This window comes from Labeo rohita, chromosome 2, assembly GCF_022985175.1.
Source record: "Labeo rohita strain BAU-BD-2019 chromosome 2, IGBB_LRoh.1.0, whole genome shotgun sequence".
Taxonomy (NCBI): domain Eukaryota; kingdom Metazoa; phylum Chordata; class Actinopteri; order Cypriniformes; family Cyprinidae; genus Labeo; species Labeo rohita.
The window spans coordinates 18,726,342-18,747,965 of NC_066870.1; the positions used below are offsets into that span (position 1 = coordinate 18,726,342).

The 21,624-nt window shown below is 36.7% G+C and overlaps 1 protein-coding gene across 1 annotated transcript in view; it reads left to right on the top strand.

The window, feature by feature from the left end:
* Window positions 1–21,060, top strand: part of cdh7a (cadherin 7a) — a 69,403-nt gene extending 48,343 nt beyond the window's left edge. Inside the window, exons 10-12 of the mRNA XM_051128545.1 lie at window positions 3,303–3,420; window positions 3,565–3,816; window positions 16,898–21,060. Of these exons, the coding sequence (XP_050984502.1) occupies window positions 3,303–3,420; window positions 3,565–3,816; window positions 16,898–17,406 (879 nt within the window). The 3' untranslated portion in view covers window positions 17,407–21,060. The remainder of the gene's footprint in view (window positions 1–3,302; window positions 3,421–3,564; window positions 3,817–16,897) is intronic.
* Window positions 21,061–21,624: the final 564 nt, after the last annotated feature.

Below are 21,624 nucleotides of genomic sequence, written 5' to 3' on the forward strand. Positions count from 1 at the left end.
AGGCACTACAGTGCACACATTAAAACGTTTTTTATTGGTTGAATTCCTTAAAAAATGAAAAAATTTGAACTGAGACTGTTTGATACTTGCGTAAGAACATGATGTGTGGCGTTCTGCGAACGGTCAATTAGAGCAATGTAACAAACCAGAATGCAGGGGTTTCAATACTTGTTTCAAAAATGGCTATATATATATATTTTTTATTTTATCTTGGTACAGAGTCATAAAAATAAATAAACATAACAATAAATAAATATATATATTTTTTTAAATGGAAAGTACTTATAACCAAATTATTTAAATTATTTCTATTTGAAAACATTGTTAGTTGCTTAATTAGTGCATTTTTGTCTTTGATATCAGGATTATTCCTTGCCGTTTAAAGAATGGCCTCTAAAATTCTGAAACCTCTAAAAATATCTAGATGAAGTCAGTTGTTGGATGACTAGGCGATCATAATCACCCGTCCCCAATGTACATGATACGAAAGGGAATATTCCCCATCATTGCATCCGAGTCTAAAACAGATGGCTTGTTGAAAAAGGTCCCCAGATCCCCATCCAACAAGTGCTTGTAATGGGGTCACAGGCACCAAACGTATGTCTTCACCTTCGTTTCTCAGCGCAAAGCTCTTTTCTCTGTGCCCTTGGATTCTCTTTTGTTCCTAATATGACTTTTCGAATTTAATAGAACCTTAATATGAATTGAAGCTGCGGTCTCTAAATGAGCCAGGTGATTTGTTACAGGTGATTTAGCAGATTAGATTATGAGGAGTGAGTGTTTTCCCAGGGGTTTTTTATCTCTTTAAGGTCGTCTATATTCTGTCTTGTTTCTTTATGCCTCAGAGACATGGTCAGAAGTGGCAGGCTGAGAGACTGGTGTTTTAAAGCACTCGTGACTGCTAACTCTCCACAGGCGGTCTCACCACGGTCAAGATTTTCCCCTCTGTTAAATCAGGTGGCAGGAGACATGTACTGCAAAAAGGCTTAAATCACCCATATTTTTCCATATAATGCACTTCTTGGCTACACAAGAGCCATTTTGTGTTTTTACAGTATTATTCTAAAAAATGATTTACTTTTCCACATCTCCCCGGTTGGAGAATGCGAAATCGGGTCTGGTTTAAGACGCTCTGCCTTGGCAAGATGCTCTTATTCATTTTAAATGAACCCATTGCCTCAATGATTTTATCAATACACTTTGCATTCGCCTTAATGGACTATCTGTAATTAATTTTGTCACAGTTTACTGTAATCAGCGCTCAGCGCTGAGGGAACATCCTGCTCTGCTTGTGTCATTTATGCAGCTTTTTAATAGCGCGACGTTTTACGATTTCAAAAATATTTACAGATAAATGATAAATCCGTCAGAGTTCCCATTGCCAAATACTCACTTAGCGTAAATGGAGGGTGGTGTTAAATAAAAATAACTGAGTGCAGAATTAAAGCGCTGAAAAGCTCTCGGTTAGTACAAGGTCATATTCCTCAGACGAATGAGAAAATGATACAGGAGTGACCGCTCGCCGCCGCTCCGCTGCATTCATCCTGTGCGTAAGGTTTTAGGAGATTTTTCAAGCAGATTGAGTTTGTGCTGACTGCAGCCTGACACAAGGGAAGAGCTGTGCACACAGTATTTAACCCAGCCAAAGCCCACAGATTAGGCCACAACAGTGTGTCAGGAGAATCTTCTTAGCGTACCACCTGATGGGTCACCCTGATATTCATCTCTAAAACGCAGCACTTTGCCCAGCTTTGGGGGTTTCGGTTCAGATTTAGACTGGGACGGCCCTCTACTTTGCTAAATCCCCGGATACCGTATGAATTTCGTCTCACACAGATAGCTTACTGGCTTGGTCTATCTTCCTGATGTTGTTTTCGGCATGATTTAAACTTGCGAATTGTTTTTTTTTTTTTCCTCCAAGTTCACCACCTTGAGTTCGGCTGGTGGTTGAAATTCTGTTATAATCTAAAATGTGGTCATCAATTCAACTTGTTAAATTAGTTAATTATTAAAATGTTTTAAAATTGCTATGGTGTTTAAAAAAAAAATTAGTTGCCTCAGTCTTAAAATGTGGCTCATAGCAGAAGATGCTGAAAAACTGAATTTTCAGCATCATTACTCCGGTCTTCAGTGTCACATTATCCTTCAGAAATCATTTTAATATGCTGATTTATTATCAGTGTTGGAAACAGCTGTGTTCATATCTTTTGAAACCTGTAATATTTTTTTCTTTTTTTTTTTTTTTTTTTTTTTTTTTTTTTTTTTTTTTTTTTTGATGAATAAAAAGTTAAAAAGAACTGCATTTATTCAGAATAGAAATATTTTCTAACAAAATACTATCACTTTGTATTAATTTACGACATCCTTGCTGAATAAAAGTATTAATTTCTTTTAAAAAAGAAAGAAAAAAATGTACTGAGCTCATTGTTTTGTGTATATTGTTACAAAAGACTTCTATTTTAAATAAATGCTGTTCTTTTTAACTTTTATTCATCAAAGAATCCTGAAAACAGTATCACAGTTTCCAAAAAAATAAAAAGCATCACAACTGATTCCTAACATTGATAATAAATCAGTACATTATATGATTTCTGAAGGATCATGTGACACCGAAGGCTGGAGTAACGATGCTGAAAATTTAGCTTTGCATCACAGAAATAAATTATACTTTTAAGTATTTTAAAATAGGAAACCATTATTTTAAATTCCAATAATGTTTCACAATATTACTGTTTTTTTCTCGACAGCCTTGTTGAATGTAAGATACATATTTAAAAAATGTTACAAATCTTACTGACCTCAAACTTTAGAACAGCAGTGTAAATAATTAAATCAAGTGAAAAAAATAAAGTTAGTTTGATTACATTAGGTTACATTAAAAAAAGCAGTAATGGTCAGGTCAGGGAGATATAGCTACTTGAAGAAGCTGTGGATATCTTTCTACAGTGTATGTTGTTATATGGATATAAATTATTAACTTAATTTGAAAACTGACTTTTGTTCATAGTTAATTGACTTATTCAGTGCTTCAACCTGCCACAATAATGTAATGTGTTAATCTTCCTTTTGGGGATTTTCTGAGCAAATATTGATATATGCTATCAATTTCAATTATTTTTTGTACTAATTAATAAACATATCAAGTAATTAATTCCATTTGTGAAATACTGAGGTTTACCTATAATCTCCAACATTCATGGCAACACTGCAGTGTTTTGAGTGAAAGAGCTGTGGATTATTTTGTCTGGAGCGAGGCAATAGCAGCATTATTCATCTTCCTGTTCTTTTCGACACTGTCTTAGGTCATTGAAACCATAAGTGCGGTGGATAAAGATGAACCACCCAGCGGGCATCGCTTCTTCTTCTCCCTCACCGCAGAGACAGCTGGGAACATGAACTTCACCTTGCGAGACAATAAAGGTATGTGATTTCATTAACACCGTTTAAAACAAATCCTTGAAACTCCTCATTATTCCTAATAAGACCAAAAAGAGTTTATTTGATCTATTCACATGAGTCATTTTTTTCACTTTTCACATCCTATGGCTCTCTTTCTCTCTGCAGACAATACCGCTTCTGTTCTGACTAAGCGGAGTGGTTTTCAGAGGAGGGAACAGGCTATGTATCGACTGCCGGTGTTGATAGTGGACAGCGGGACCCCTGCTCTCAGCAGCACTAACACGCTGTCTATTAGAGTGTGTGACTGTGACCCTGATGGGACGCCCCAGTCATGTGGCACAGAGGCTTTCATGCTGTCAGCTGGACTCAGCACTGGAGCTCTAGTCGCCATTCTGGCCTGCATCATCACCTTGCTTGGTAGGAAATTCATTAAACCCTTCTGAACACATGATGCAATTGTTAAAGGGATAGTTCACCCAAAAATGAAAATTCTGTCATCATTTCATGTCGTTTCTTCTGTTGAGCACAAAAGACAGCTGACGATAGCCATTTATTTCCATAGTATGAAAAAAATACTATGGAAGTCAATGGCTATCGTCAGCTGTTGGGTTACACACATTCTTTAATGATGATACATTTTTGTTGACAGAACTATCCCTTTAATGTTTAATGAAATGAACAGAATGAACAAAGTGCTGCATTTCTTTGTTTGCCTGACAAATACAGTTGAGGTCAAAAGTTTACATACACCTTGCAGAATCTGCAAAATGTTAATTATTTTACCAAAATAAGATGGATCACACAAATGCATGTTATTTTTTTCTATTTAGTACTGACCTGAATAAGATATTTCACATAAAAGTTTACATACACTTTATTTTTAATACTGTGTTGTTACCTGAATGATCCACAGCTGTGTTTTTTTTTGTTTGTTTGTTTAGTGATAGTTGTTCATAAGTCCCTTGTTTGTCCTGAACTGTTAAACTGCCTGCTGTTCCTCAGAAAAATCCTTCAGGTCCCACAAATTCTTTGGTTTTTCAGCATTTTTGTGTATTTGAACCTATTCCAATAATGACTGTATAATTTTGAGATCAATCTTTTCACACTGAGGACAACTGACAGACTCATATGCAACTATTACAGAAAGTTCAAACGCTCACTGATGCTTCAGAAGGAGACAAAACGCATTAAGACCCAGGGGTGAAAACTTTTTAAATTTGAAGATCAGGGTAAATTTAACTTATTTTGTCTTCTGAGAAACATGTAAGTATCTTCTGTAGCTTCTGAAGAGCAGTACTAAATGAATAAATATGATATTTAGGCAAAATAAGAAAAATATACACATCTCCATTATGTTCAAAAGTTTTCACCCCCTGGCTCTTAATTCATCGTTTTTCCTTCTGGAGCATCAGTGAGTGTTTGAACCGTCTGTAATAGTTGCATATGAGTCCCTCAGTTGTCTTCAGTTGTCCTCAGTCCTACATTTTGATAAACATAATGTAAATAGTTTTTGAAAATACACTACTGTTCAATTTTTTTTTTTTTTAGCTTGTGTTCAGCAGGTGTGCATTAAATTGATCAAAAATGACAGTAAGGACTTTTACGCCATTACAAAAGAAGATTTCTATTTTAAATAAAACAGATTTTAACATTGATAATATTATATTTTCTGAGTCCCAAATGAGCATATTTAACTGATTTCTGAAAGATCATGTTCAAATTCAGCTTTGCATCACAGGAATAAACTACATTTTGAAGTAACAGTTTGTAATTCTATTTCAAAATAGTACGTTTTACTGTATCGTATTTATGTACTTATTTTGCGGTCATAGTGAGCATAAGAGCTTCCTTTCATAAACATTAAAAATGAACCCCAAACCTTTGAACGGTAGTGTATTTTGATGAGGACCAGCACATAGGGTTGATTTTGATTTCATGTTGTCTTTAAGACGACGCTATTGTGCTTTCTGAATGCAGCTTTCAATCAACGGATATTTGTCCAATTTTTGTTATTGTTTTCCGACCATTTTTTAAGAGCTTCAGTGCATTTCCACCTCCCCCGTACTGACATTTACCACACAGTCGGGCTGCCGTTACTTTAGAAGCGCTGGCACGACAGCTCTAACAGTTGGGACGCGGTGTGCGCCGAGAGGTCTGCTTGGCCACAATTGACTTGTTTACCCTCTCCAGGGAGGCTGCTGGTCTGTATGATTACTTATTATTTGGAGTCTTATTAGCTGATTGTTTGATGAGTGACCTCAACCCAGTATGTACCATTCAGTTGGTCTGATTGGTTGACTGGCGTGTCTTTGTGTTGATTTGCTGACCTGAAGACTGCACAGAGGGAGTGAATGCAGTCCTGATGGTTTGATTGATTTCTTGATTATACCATTGATAGGTTGTCTCTCTAGCTGTGCTGCCGGTGTGCAGATCTGTCCACGGACACGACCACAAGTCTATTTGCTGACAGATGTTGTCTCTTTTAAAAAAACAGTGCTGTTATTGTGAGAAGACAGGAATTTGTGTGGGCACACACATCTTGAAACGAGCCCCAGTAATTTCCATTGTTTGATTACTCTCTTTTTTTTTCATGAGTGCACAGACGACGAATAAGTAACAAAGGAAGCTTTTTCTGCTTCTTGCATCGAAGTATGAACTGGTTCATTTCTATCTCCGTAGAGACGTTACAACTAAATGGTAGATCTGAAATAATACGGTGCAGTGAAGCCAAGTGCAATATGTTTCAATTTCACGTTCCTTAAGAGCTCTGCTCTTCTCACACATGACTTGGAGCACCATATATGAGATCCCTTCAAAAATCATTTTATTTTCCAGTAAAAGAAAAGAAAGAAAAAAAAAAGCAAGTAACATTAAGACTTGATTTCAGGGTTTATTTTTCATACCCCATTGGTGAATAGCTTTTTTTCATGTTTTTAGCATAAATACTAATGCTTAAAGCAAGAAAAACAACTTAATAAATTGGTTACAAATACATTTGGCATCTGTAAGATTCTAAAAGAATACTGTTTTGGTCAAAAGCCTGCATTTTAATCAAAAATACAGTAAAAGCATCATTATAAAATGCTGATTTGGTGGTCAAAAACTATTTCTTCTTATTATCAAAGGTTAAAATGCTTCATATTTTTTGTAAACAATGTTTTTCTGGATTTAAAAGAACACAGTTTATTTGAATAGAAATCTTACCAAATATGTTTTTACTGTCACTTTAGTGATCAATTAAACATGACCTTGCTGATTACAAGTATTAAAAAATCTTGTTGACTCCAAACATTTGAAGAGTAGTGTACCTCAAGAGAAATTCTTTGAATATAAGAAAGCACGTTAATATCTTGACTTCTTTGCTTCCTAATTAGTACATTTTAAAGGCAACGCAAAAAACACTTATTAAGAAGTGTTTTAGCATTGATTCCTGTGATGTTGTCCTTCCTCAGGTTCAACAGGAACCTGTGAAAAATGGCACCTTTACTAAGCAGCGCAACTTGAGGCCCACAGTAGCAGACTCCATCCTTGTGTTGATTGATCGTTGTCTTTACACATTTATCATCTGAATGTGAGCTCAACTAACAGCTATAGCTGATATGAAATAGTTGTTCCTGTGGTTTGCCGTCTCGTGCGAATGTAGGGTTCTCCAGTGCCGCCACCCCTACCCCCCTCTCCTCCCAAACTACATGAGTTGGATTAGACCACTGCACTGCCTGATCTGAGCAATGCAGTTATTTTTGGCAAAGAGAGTCCAGCCCCAGGGGCTCAAGACTGCTCACTCATGGTTGATGGGAGGAGGAGACGGAGGAGGATGGCTTCAGAGGAGGAGAGCTGCAGAGGGAAAAAGAATCTTCTTTTTCTGCTTTTATCTTTTTTCGGAGTAATGAATCAACAAGCTTTTTGCCCGCTGTTGCTTTAGTTATCAAAGCAGCACACAACTAAAATCATGCCAGGGAATGAATGATACACAAGGACATGTCAGCTTCGACTCTTTTGTCTTTTTTTATCTAACAACATACAAACGACTTTCTCCATTAAAGGAACTGTTCACCCAGAAATGAAAATGCTGTGATTATTAACACAGCTTCATGTTATTTCACCCCATATGACTCTTTTTTCTGTCGTTGATCATAAAAGATGTTTAAAAGAATGTTCATGCTGCTCATTTCCATACACATATTTAAAAGTAAAGGTTCTTAATTGGCATCAGTGGTTCCATGAAGAACTTTTAACATTCATGGAACCTTTCCATTGCACAAAAGATTCTTTTAGAATCTTCAGAAGCTCTTTTGGGAAACCCAAAACGTTTTTTTCTGTGGCATCACTACGAAAACACCCTTTTGGAGCCTTTATTTTGTAATGAAAAAGACATCAAGCTCCAAAAAGCATCATAAAAGTAGTCCATATTACTTATTTGCTATATATTCCAAGTCTTCAGAAGGCACATGATAGCTTTGTGTAAGTAAAAAAGTCTTTATCTGGTGAAAACCCTGCCTTGACATTTGGTCACCATTGACTTTCATTAAATAGAAAAGAGCACCGTCTTGTTGTGCTATAAACAATTCTTCTAGAATTCCAGGGAAAAAAGAAACTTGTATATGTTTAGAACAACATGAGGTGAGTAAATGATGACAGATTTTCAGTTGAACTTTCTATTGCATGCTTGCCTAGTGTCATTACGACATCTCAGCTACACTGTCAAGCCCAAACATTGATAATGGTTCATAAAATATTTGATAAGAAGAAAACAGAGTTCAAATGGAGGAATCCGTTCAAACTGCTGCGGTAAACACATTAGTATTTATCAGTGTTTGCATAAAGTAATCTAAAGGATTTCCAGAGCGCATATCACATGATGACAGCCGCTGCGTCGTTCTAGTTGTTCTCAGGGAAACCTTGTGCTCATTATTTCAGGCTTAGGTGGAAGAACACAGAGAGGTCAGGTAAGCCTGAGGCATTCCGATGCGTTCATGTCCACGGGTCACCCTTGCAACGGTGACATCACCTTTTCAATCTCTCCTTGACCGATTGCAGGGCATCTTGTCTTTCAGGCGCGCTTCCCCTACGGCCTCCAATGGCACGAGTGGACGGCAGTCAGTAATACTTATGAGGGCCCTTAAGGCGATGTAGTGTGTGCTCTTGCATCACCCAGAATAAATCACATTTTATTTCGTAGATAATGTCGCCACTGTGAAAACGCAGGGACAGACAGGTGTCATAAAGCACAAACACCTTGTGTTGGGCAGCGGCATAAATGTCAACAGCCAGATAGATCCGCGTATCGCCAGTATATCTTGATTAGTCTTCACTGCCCTGGGCTATTGGCAGTAGTTGAGATATGTGAAGGGAACGCATGAGAGTGAGAGAAAGAGAGGGAGGGAGCGAAAGAGAGAATGAAGGGCAGTGCATAATCTAGTAGTCGCTGCCTCATTTTTAAGAGGTCGATGAGAACGAGGCCTCCACAAAATATCCCACTTGTTGTTTAATTGATTCTGGATGACGGATTGTTTTCTCAATCCAATTACTGCAAATTGAGGATAATGTTAAATTGATCTGCTGCTCCCGTTGAACATCCATCTTGTGTCAAAACTGCAGAGAGGGTAAATCAAGCCTTAAAGTGGGTGCAGTTTGTAACAGTTGAGACTTAAGACTGCATTAGATCTATATAACTCCTTGTAATCACATAACAGCGGCTTAAAAAAATCAAACCTTGCACTATCAGAAAAAAAAAACACATTTCCCTTTAGGGATACAACAGCTCGTCACTAGAGCGGTACACTTAAAGAGACAACCTCGTACCTTATTTGCCCTAAAAAGTTCATAGTTGCACCCTGAGGGTACATATTACTGCTCAAAGGTACTAATATGCACATTTTAAGAGCAAATAAGGTTGCTTCAAATAAAACAAGGCTTTGCACAAAATTAGATTTCAGCAAAATAGAAGTTTTTGCTTCTCTGAGTTTAAAAGAGAATGATTTCATGTTGAATAAATGCTTTGTTTTTGTCCTAGAAAATATTAAAAACACCACTGCATAAATATAGGATTTGCCTGTGTGCATTATTAATGGACAGTTCACCCAAAAATGCCAATTGTCATAATTTACTCACCGTTCTGTTGTTTCGAACCTTGTTTGTGTATTCATTACTGCACATTATTTTGTGCTTTATATTCTATGTTACACTCAGCATTTAATGAAACTACCCAGAAGGTTGGGCTAAACATTTAACCCAACTGCTTTAAATATTTAACCCAACCACTGTGTACATTCTAAGAAATGCTGGGTTAAAAACAAAATATGGACAAACCTGGCAATTGGGATGTTTTGACTCAGTGGTTAGGTTAAATGTTCAACCCAGCCTTCTGGGTAGTTTTATTTAACTCAACTGTTGTTTAAAAATTACTATATGGCTGGCTTAAAATGTGCCTAAAATAGGTTGTAAATTAAAAATCAGACACACAATTACTAGCGGCATCAGGAATAATAAAAATAGGTTAACATTAAATAATAAGCAATTTAAAAAAAAAAAAAGTTTATTATTTAATTAATATTTATTCAACTTTTTAATAAATGTTCTTTTATTGAACGTTAATAAATGTTCATGTCCGACCTATTTTAGGTTATTTTAAGCAGTGTTAATTTTGACACCAAATTTTTATATTGTCTTAGCCATAGACTTTTGAATAAAATGTCATTTAGTTTTAGTTATATTTTATTCATCTGACTTGTAGATTTTAAACGGCTAAATCTACAGTACATTTAGTGTAATACCTTTATTAAGCATTTCTCTAAAATTCCCAAACTCATTGTATAGGTTTGACATTAAGGTTTTATCATGATAGACACATATTTAACTGCTGTGACATTTACTTTTTAGTTAAATGAAATGAAACCACTTCTCATAAAGAAACAAGAACATGGTCTTCTTTTCAATGAAATACCAGGAGGCTAATAACATTTTTATGACAACTTGTTTACCACATTCTTCATTCTTTCAATTAGACATATTTATTTATATAAATGAATTTAGATAAATCTTTATTAGTGCTAATAAGTGATTCAGTCAAGAGCAGTGTGATTTTCTGTCTTTCTTTTGTTGCTTGATTAACATCAGTGCCACAGACAATAGCAACTAAATCAGGCTGCTGTCCCTTTAAAATCAAATGCAGGGATGCAATGTGCTGATACAGGTTTGATATTCTCCCAACTGTTTACGTTCACCTAAGATGTAACTGAGTGCACTGTGTGAGAGGCGCTGCTTCGGTGTCTGTGCTCAAAAAAACGGATTGAGTTTTTTGCTTTTGCGTCAAATTTCATCAAATTTTCCCATATGTCTGCTCTATTCTTACTTACAGATATTGACATTGTTGAATGTCTTACGAGACATGCAGCAAATGTATGCTAGCTTATGTCCCGCCAGATAGATCAATAGGCTATTACACTGTAAAAAACGATTTGTCAACTTAAAAAAAATTGTTACCTGGCTGCCTTAAAATTTTAAGTTCAGTCAACTCAAAAAAAAAAAAAACGTTTATTCAACTTGAAATGTTAAGTTGTACTAAGTGACAACTTAGATACTTAAGTTGATTTAACTTAAAAATTTTAAGGCAGCTGGGTTACTTACCTTGCTTTTAAGTTTAACAAACACAAATATCTAAGTTGTCACTTTTCAAGTTGACTAAACTTATTTGAGTTGACTGAACTTAAAATTTTAAGGCAGCAGGGTAACAAATTGTTTTAAGCTGACTTAACAATTTTTGTTTTTTACAGTGTACAGTTCAAATGTGCACATCTAACCTCCTAACCACACAGCAAATTCGTTCTGAATGATTTTCATCCCTCCCTAGCATTTTTGTCTTGTTTTTATTAGTTGACAAAATGTCAATTTTCGCCATAGATTTTTTCATTCAAAACGAGTTTTTGTTTTGTTATTGTCTTGTTCTCATCAGTGAGAAAAACACTGTTTTTAAGCAATAGTTAAGATTAGGGCTGCAACAATTCCTCAATTCTGTTCAAGTATTTGATTTAAAAAAACCTCGATCGCATTTTGCCTGTGTTGAGTAATAGGCAAAATACTGGCACATTCCACATATTAAACCAATTTAAAAATCATAATTAAGCATAATACTATTATTAATTCACAAATGCTACGATTCTATTAAATAAATATATGTGATGCAGGTTATTCATTTTTTATTTACAGGCGTGTATGTTACGTGAATGCCTCTCAAAGCGGCTCCGTTCACAGTAAATGCTGCTACACAAATTGTTATCATTTAAATGTGTGGAGCATCTCAAATCTCTGCATGTTGTTATGAGTTTGGGTTTATTATAACGCTCATCTGGGAATGCAATATATGCCATTTCATCAGATTTGTAAGGTAAATCATTAATAAACCTACCAAACACAGGAACATACATAATTATCTTTCTCAATATGTTAACTGTTCATCACGATTTCAAAATAAAAGCTCAAACCCTGACTCTGAGTTTACATGTTTTGATGTCCACATATTCAGGAAATTACAGTGTCTGTAGTTTTTATATCATAAAGAAATGGCCAAATATTAAAGATTACATGAACATTTAATTAAATGTTGTTAAGTCAATATAAAACACGCATTAGATTGCGTCGTAAAAGTGTAAAAACATATCATCAGGCCGTTGGTGCCTTGTTGTATGCATAATGTATATTAGCGCTATTGTTTATAATACATTATGTATTTTAACAGTTTTGTTCAAGAAAACCATATGATTTCTTGCTTTTGATACTTTATTTGAACTAATTATTGCCTCATTGCTATTATAAATGTATTTTAAATCATTTTAAAAGTTCACTTCTTCACTTAGGTCTATTTTTATTGCTACAAAAATTATGATGATACGATTACTTGATTAACTGTCAGAATAATCGTCAGATTACTCGATTACCAAAATATTCGTTAGTGGCAGCCCTATTTAAAATAAATAAACTACCCAGAAGGATGGGTTAAACATTTAACCCAACCGCCGGATCAACACAACCCAGTTTCTGGGTTTGTCCATATTTCACCCAGTTGTTTTTAACCCAGCATTTTTCTAGGGTGTAGAAATCCTATATAAAGCAACCTGAGCTTTTCTACTGAAACCAATGATCATGTTCAAGATTTCTAAGAAATGATTCCCAGATCTGAAAAAATCCCAACAATTTCATACCTAATTTCCTCCATATGTGCAGCACAACTGAACTCCGATACTTGTATACTTTGGTACAAACTCTTTGTTCCATGTTGTTCATGATTCCGCTATTGTCATACCATTTGACACTCTTAAATATGAAGGCTCTTTATAACATTTATGGTTCTGTGAAGAACTTTTAATTTTAAAACTTTAAATGTGTCAAGAAAGCACCATAAAATTGTTTTAAATGACTCATTTTCTATACACTGCCAATGCAATAGCTTTATGTGAGGAGAAGACTAAAAAGTTTTTATTTACTGAAAATCTTGCCTTGAAGCCATGGCCACCCTTCACTTTCTTTGTATGGCAAAGAGCATTTTGGACATTCTGCGTAAAATATCCTTTTGTGTTCCACAGAAGAAGAAAAAAAAAAGAGAGATTTTTTTTATTTTTCTATTCCTTTATCTTCAGTTTTATAGCGTTTTCTTTGTTTCCACCTTCTAAACCCCCATGTCTGACCATTGCTCTTGAATTTAAGGTCGATATTGGCTTTGCTTTTGTTTATATCATCCCCAGTGTGTGTGTGTCTGTACTGTGATTATGACTGCACACGTGCAGCCGCTGCCTCGCCAGCCCACTCGCCCAGCTTGTCTGCCCCTGCAAAGCGACACTAGGCCTGAGGATGAAGTATGAGACTTTGGCACCATATTTCACACTCGCTGTGGCAGGCCTGAAGGATGGATCATTAGACGTTTGCCTCCCTTTTCCCTCCACTCTATCTTTCTCTCTCTCACTTCAGCCTGCTCCCACTTACACCTCCTCTTTCTCTCTCCCTACTTTATCTGCTCCCTTCCCTCCCCCTCGAGCTCAGTATTGGCAGCCAAATACACATATGCGCTATCTACATTGAGAGAGAGAGAGAGAGAGAGAGAGATAGACTCCCGTGGGAGGACTGTGTTGTGGCTGTACTGTAAGATCCCTCGCATTCATGGGTCTGAGAGCAGCAACACGGAGGATTGGTTTTTGCATTCCACACACCACAAAAAATGGATTTATTTTACTTTTTTTGTGCATGTGTCTTGTTATGTTAGTTATTTCTCGCTCTGCGCTTCCCCTTTTCTCTTGTTGTATTGACAGAATTTCTCCGTCTCTTTCACGCCATCTTTTCCCGTGCATTATTTGATCCCCGGGTTTGAATCGCCGAGACACACGTCTTTTGTGTGCTGGTGCAGCCTTGCCTCTCGTTGATAGTTTTGATGTGCTTGTATACAAGGTCTGTGCTTTCAGGGCAGGGTGATATTTTCTGACTGACATATAATCCAGTCTTATTTTACACATACAGTAGGCATATGCCGCACTCATTAAAAGGATTTAATGCTGGCCTTTTCCGAATAAGCAGCTTGCGTACGAGCGGGAAGGAAGCAAGTGGCCGTTAAAGCCCCGTATTTACAGCGCACATCCCGCTCTAAATCTCGCTTTTCGTGCATCTCTGTGTTCATCTCTGTCTGTTTGCTTATGTTCACACATGACAGAGCTAAGAGTGAGAAGACAAAAGTGCTAGCATGCGTTTAATTCTCAGCCGTGCATGTGTTTTTGAGTGCAGATAAGGGTCTGTGTGGTTAATAAGCGTTGTAAACAAACATGCAGGATGAGATTAGATCAGACTGTAACTCCTTAACACCTCCTGCTCTCAGGAGCACCTCCCATGATGAAACACCTCCTGTTCGGGATTTGTCAGCGGCGTTATTAAAATCGCTACAACCCAATCTGATGAACTTATTGATAAAACTAATGTACCAGATCTGCCCTAATTGAACTGTAGAGATAATTCAGCTTATCTTTCATGTTGTAGCTTAAAGTATCAGGCCTCAAGGCACATTTGTTCTATAGAGTGTAAAACAATGAGAAAGTAATATTTTGGTCTGTTGTCATAAATATTGTTGAGATACAGTCATGGTCGAGTGCTATCTGATTCTGCACCTTTTATGTCTTTGCTTATCTCGAACGGAGGGTAAATGGACTGCTTGAGAGGTGTGTGTGTGTGTGTGTGTGTGCTTTGGTGCCTCTAAATCGTACTTGGTGCCTGATATTTCATGGAATTGCTGTTTACGGTGGCAAGGGCATGAATTTGTAATGAAGCAATTTATTAAACACTCTACTCCCATATAAAAGGGGTTTCTTGTTCGTATTGTTAGTAAATTGTTTAATCGTAATGACTATTTGCACAAGGTGTAAACAGCACTGTGCAGCTATTTGCACCCTGAATAGTCTGGTAGAAACCAACAGAACTAGGAATAAATGCACTATCAGATAAATGGCCTTGAATTCTTCTCTTTTTTTTTTCTGGTGACCTGAGTTCAAATCTGACTTTTGATTCCACATACCCGCTCTCTTCAGTATCTACTCTTACTATCTCTATTTTTTAAAAGGAAACAATAAATAAATACATACATTTAATATAAATTAAGTAAATGAAAACAAGTTAGTCTTAAAGTATTGCATCACTTTTTTAAAACTGCACAACAAAAAATGTTACAGAAAAACTGGTAAGTAACACACTGACTTAAACATGCGATTTTGAAGCAAAATCACCTTTAAAGTTGTCCAAAAGAAGTTCTTAGCAATGCATATTACTAATCAAGGTAGGAAATTTACAAAATATCTACATGGAACATGATCTTTACTTAATATCCTAATGATTTTTGGCATAAAATAAAAATCTATAATTTTGACCCATACAATGTATTCTTAGCTATTGCTACAAATAAACCCATGCTACTTAAGACTGATTTTGTGGTCCAGGGTCACATATTACGTAAGTGTATGTTTTTATAAAGCATGTAATATAATGATACACACACACACACAAACACACTATTTTACTATGTACTACTAGAAAAAGAGTATGAAGTAAAATGTATTATTATTTTATTATTATATTGTTTTTTTGTTTGTTTGTTTTTGTCAAAAATGTTTGGGTTCTGTAAGATTTTTTCCCACTTTCTGCTCAGACAGGCTGTATTTATTTGATTAAAAACAGTATTAGCTGTTTTCAATTTTGATGTATGCTATATATATATATATATATATATATAATGCACATTAATAAACATGGCCGTAAATATGCTTGAATTAGCCAAAAAGGCTGCTTTTCATCTGAAGACCCTTGACCCTTTTTAACTAGAATGTTAAAAAGTCACCCAAAAAAAGCAAAAACAGATTGTCTTATACACATATACACACCTAAAAAAAGAAAGAAAAGAAAATAAATACTAAACAAATACAAGTACATGATTCCACATGGAAATTGAACTTAAATACAATAAAAGGAAGTTATCTAAATAAAATAAAATAATATGTGACCCTGGACCACAAAACCAGTCTTAAGTCACTGGGGTATATTTGTAGCAATAGCCAAAAATACATTGTAAGGGTCAAAATTACTATTTTTTGTTTTATGTCAAAAATCATTAGGACATTAAGTAAAAATCATGTTCTGTGAAGATATTTGGTAAATTTTGGTAAATATATCAAAACTTAATTTTTGATTAGTAATATGGATTGTTAAGAACTTCTTTTGACAACTTTAAAGGTGATTTTCTCAATATTTTGATTTTTTTGCACCCTCAAATTCCAGATTTTCAAATAGTTGTATCTCAGCCAAATATTGGTCTATTATAGCAATAGATCATACATATCATACCATACATCAATGGAAAGCTTATTTATTTAGCTTTCAGATGATTTATAAATCTCAATTTGGACAAATTGACCCTTATGGCTGGTTTTGTGGTCCAGGGTCGCATATAAAATGTATATGTATATGAATATATATATAATTTATTCCTGTGATGACAAGCCCGAATTTTCAGCAGAAAATATTTCTGATTTAGTGTTCAAGCAACACTTCTTTTAAGGTCCAATTCTCATCATTAACAAACCATTAACTACAACTTTTGCCTCAATAAACTCCTAATTTGCTGCTTATTAATGGTAAGGTAGTTGTTAAGTTTAGGTATTGGTCATGCAGAATATGTGCTTTAAAAGTATTAATAAACAGCTAATATGTAAATAATAGGCATACCAATAAGCAACTAGTTATTAGTGAGAACTGGTCCTTATACTAAAATGTTACCCTTTGATAAATAGAAAGTTCAAAGCAATAGCATTTATTTGAAATACAAATCTTATATAACATCTTTTTTTTATCACTTTTGATAAACTGAATGCATGTTTGCTTATTAAAAGTGTTAAAAAGGCCAATATGTCATGTAACTGATGATAGCTCTGGCTTGCTTATACTAACAGCGTGTGATTGTTTTGTTTTTGGTTTGCAGTGCTGGTGCTGCTGATTGTGACAATGAGGAGGAGGAAGAAGGAACCTTTGATCTTGGATGAAGACCGGGACGTGCGGGAGAACATTGTGCGCTACGACGACGAAGGCGGAGGTGAGGAAGACACGGAGGCCTTCGACATGGTGGCGTTGCGAAACCTCAACGTGGTGAGAGACAGCAAAGCTCGCCGAGACGTCACCCCGGAGGTGCCTACCCTTTATTGCTCCCGGCCTCCCCCTTACAAAATCACCCCAGACAACGGGATCTTTCGGGAGTTTATATGGGACCGCCTGAAGGACGCCGACGTCGATCCTTCCGCGCCTCCCTACGACTCCCTGCAGACGTACGCTTTTGAGGGCAGCGGCTCGGTGGCCGAATCCCTCAGCTCCCTAGACTCCCTGAGCACAGACTCGGAGCAGAACTATGACTATCTGAGCGACTGGGGACCTCGCTTCAGGAAGCTAGCCGACCTGTATGGCCACGCCGACAGCAGCAATATATTCTCCTCCTAGCCGGGATTAAAATTCCTGCCAAGGTCTGCTCAATCAAGGGCATAATGGAAATGAACAATGATCAAGAGAATACCACTGACTCATTGATGCTTGACAGAAGAGGGGAGCAAAAAAGGGGAACATTCAGCGCACAGGGGGGAGTTATATCTGCAGAGAGCAGCGGTTTTGATAACGAATAGACGGTGGAGATTCGCGTCGGAAGCACTTCTATTTAAATTGCGGCTAGTTGCCAAGTCTGGACTAGGGGTGCGGTTGCGAGCGCCCAAAGAGCGATCTTCAGGCCCAAGAGAATAATGGACGCTGGGCCATGCGAGCTGGTCCAGGAATACCAATTGTTTCCAAGAGACATTTGAAGTGCTCTCCCCATGGTTATAAATGAGAACAGTGGCATCCAGCTAGCCATACAGCAGTGATGCTCGAAAGATCAATGTTTCTGTTCTATCAGATGTTTCTATGACTCATAGGTTCTTCGAAAAAATCAATACGAATTCAGCAACTGACCACACTATTCCAAACGCATCACCTAGCGAGGAACCGCAACTGTTGCTTTGTAAAATATCCTTTATGCATAGCTTCACATCTGCTATCGGGCCTTAGTTCCACGGCAAAATTTGGGTCGAGGCGCAAGTATCCTGCAGTTACGCCGACCAAAATACAAGTCAAACTCGTAGTGAATAGACTTTGATGTATCAAGCAGGACAGGCCGGAGTGGATTTAATCATTGAAAATGTATAGTACTTGCCTTTCAGTTGAGGCTGTCAACCTGAGTTATTTTGAGATGTTATTTTGTAAGTTTGTAGAGCGAACCCTTATGACAGCGAGCGTTTGAAGGGAGTCTTTTGTATTAAGCCTATTCCTTTCTCAAAAACCTCAGTCTCAGTGGAGAAACTCAAAGCGGCGAAATGTTTTTGTAGTGCTCTATGCTGTCCCGTGTACAGTTTCTTTCTTTTTTTTCCCGCAGTGCTGAATATCTTGTGAGAGCTGTTTGTTTTAAAGCAGGCCTGTTGTCGATATGAGTCCGAGTGGCAAGGGAAAAAAGAATGTAAAGACATTATCCTAAATAATATCTGGCGACGTGTGAAATGGTGTATAACATACGGACAACACAGACCTTACTACTACAGTATATTCAATGTTTAGCTGTTGTCCGACAGGTTTGATTTCGAATTGTAACGATATAACAGTAACATGCTCAATTCGAAGACGTTTTGTACAGATTTTTGTAATAAAGCACACAAATTGCAGCACACGGTGTGGCCATTTCCTCACGACTGCCTTCATTCATTCATTCATGTGGACGGCCAGACGGTGGTGCAGATTTGAATGTGAAGATCTTACTGCTAAATTGGCTGCTTTGTTTGTGGAACAGGGTGGTTTGCACACAGACATGATGTGTAATCAAGGCTAGCGCAGAGAGCCAACGAAGCCTTGAGTTTGATGAATGACACAAGGCTTGTCAGAGCATTTAAAAGGCCTCGGCTAAATTAGCCTCAGAGAGAGGAGATTGATGATTCAGTTAGCGAACGCAAGCATACATCCAGAAATACGATCGCACGGCAAGACTGGGTGTGCGACGACACGGCTTAGCCTATAAATTGTCTCGGCCGGGCTAGTTAGATCCCTCCGACGAGCAGCGAGCCTAGTCTCGCTGTCGGACTCGTACACAGCTTGACGTGTTAAGATGGCAGTTTTTCCACGAACGCCTGTTGCAGCCTGGCCTGCGCTATCGCGGTGTGAGATAACTGTGATCTTCTCTGAGTCATGAAACATGTTCCATTTCGGTTTCTTCCCCAACAAATTCTGGCTCTCGGATAGAAGCTGTAAGCTGTTTTTCAGATGGCATAAGCGTTTGGAGATTGAATCTCAGTGTCCAAACAATACACGCTTTCAATTTGTCACTTTGTTCACACGCTCGGTATCAACTGCGGTTGTGCCTGTCAAAGCCGGAGATGTAAATTCGATTTGAATTCATTAGGATATTTTGTCTTTTGTCCACTCCGGATGATTATAAAGCGATCATTTTATGCCATCGATAATGGATTTGGCTTTCAGCGCAAGTGATAACTTGTCATTTTGTTTGTTTATCTGACTAAGCGTAATAAAGACTGAGAATACTGTCTGTGATCATTAGAGGGAAGCTGCTATCAGAAAGCAAATGTAATTATTTGTTAACTGGCTCGCTAAATGAAAACTAAAAGGGCAATTGAAATCTCGTTTGACTTGGCACTAAGTAATAATAAATACAGTTTTAATTAAGCAAGTCACTGCAGCGAGCAGATAATGCAAACAAAGGAGGATAGGGTCACCCCATCATTGTTCTCTTTACAGACATGAGACTCTATAACACATATATCAAAGGGACTGGAAATCAATGTCGCCTTTTCTTTTCACGAGTTTGATTCTGTTTACTTTTTCGACTGGTCGCCGTTTGGTTCAGGATTACGGCCGTTATTAGGAAATTATCTCGTAAGGCCTATGAGAGTAATGCTGGGCTTGTTACAAGAGTCTTGCAAAAGCAACGGAGCTTAATAAAACATACTGAAAGGAATCATTCATTCATTCTTTCGAGATCTCAAGAAGACATTCATAATTTATTCAGAAAAATTACAAGTACAGCTCTGAATAGAAAGCCTGCTCATCTTGTTCTCTGTTTCTTTTTTATTTACTTCACATTGAGTTATGTCTTTTCTTAATGGCTTCATATATATTTTCATTAAGTAATGTGATCTCTGAATGCCTGGATGTCTAAGTGGTCTGTCCTGTCGGAACAGCACTCTTAAAAATAAAGGTGCTTTACAATGCCATAGAAGAACCTTTTTTGTCTAAACGGTTCCATAAAAAACATCTGAAGAACCTTTCTGTTTCACAAAAGGTTCTTTGTGAGAAATGGTTCTTTAAAGAACCTTCAGTGTTTCTTTGTAGAACAAAAAATGGTTCTTCTATGGCATCGCTGTGAAGAACCTTTTAAAGCACATTTACTTTTAAGAGTGAGAGGAGACGGCTTATTGTTATTGTGGCAGACAATCAATGCCCTCGTATTCAACAGCTTCTTCTCAGAAAACATGTTCATGTTTGTAAAGGATACCACTTCAATTTATATGTATAATTTTTAATAAAATAATTGATATTGTTTCAATGAGAGTACAGCGCGAGGTCATTTCAGCTGCTCAGTTGCTGAGTGATTTAAAAGTGTGATAATGATAACTTCAGTCCAGTGGCTGATTACTTGGAATTAATATTAACTTATAAAATGACTTTAACACCACAGAAGTAGTCCTTACTTTCTCCTCAGCTGATTAGCGTGATTTAACAAGTAGTTTTGAAATGGCACTTATACCATTAAATGTCTTGACGTGATGTTTTTCATATGAAACAAGAAGTCTGAGTGAGTAATATCGACAGACATGCCCTCTTTTTATAGCCAATATATTGCGACAGTGATTTTTAAAAAGTGCATAAAAGGAAGAGTAACTAAAAAAACAGATACAAGGTGAATCACAACATTACAAACTTTGGGTATCTAAAAATGAACAAAAAGACAAAGGTGCAAGTCTGTCCTTAACAGTGGTTTTTAATGAGGGGAAGAACTACAATGCCTTAAAGCACTGTGAATGACAAAATCTAATTAAAAACAATGGAGAAATTAAACTATTGACCATGCTGATCATATATAGAAATAACATTTTATGTTTATTGTAAAATAAGCATTACACTGTATACAAATATAGGAGTGTAGGGAAAATCTACATCATTCCCAGTGCTTCATAGGAGTGGGTGGGTGCTAAAGTGTTCTTTTGGTGTAATTTCTTTTTTGCAGTTGTCTGATTAATGGAGATTTCTTTGCAGAATCATGGCTAATGTAATTTTTCACCAGAAATTTCTCTGTTGAATATGACTATTTAAAAATGAGTAGCTTCAACAAAAGGCTATACAACTGATTAACCATCTTGTAGCTCAAAGTACATCTGACTTTAATGATTTTTAAGTGAACTTTCAAAATCAATTCCCCTATTTAGAAAATGAATGGGAGTTTTACTTCTAAAACTTAACTGCTGCGCTCTATCGGCTTTAGTAATGTCAATCGTGAACGACAGCAGTGTCCAGATTTGTGAACTGTCAGACAGTGTAGCCGACAGCATTTTTGTAGAAAGTCATATACAGGTATTAGAGAATAATTCTCCTCCAATCCAAAATCCTTAAAAGAATAGTTCACTCAGT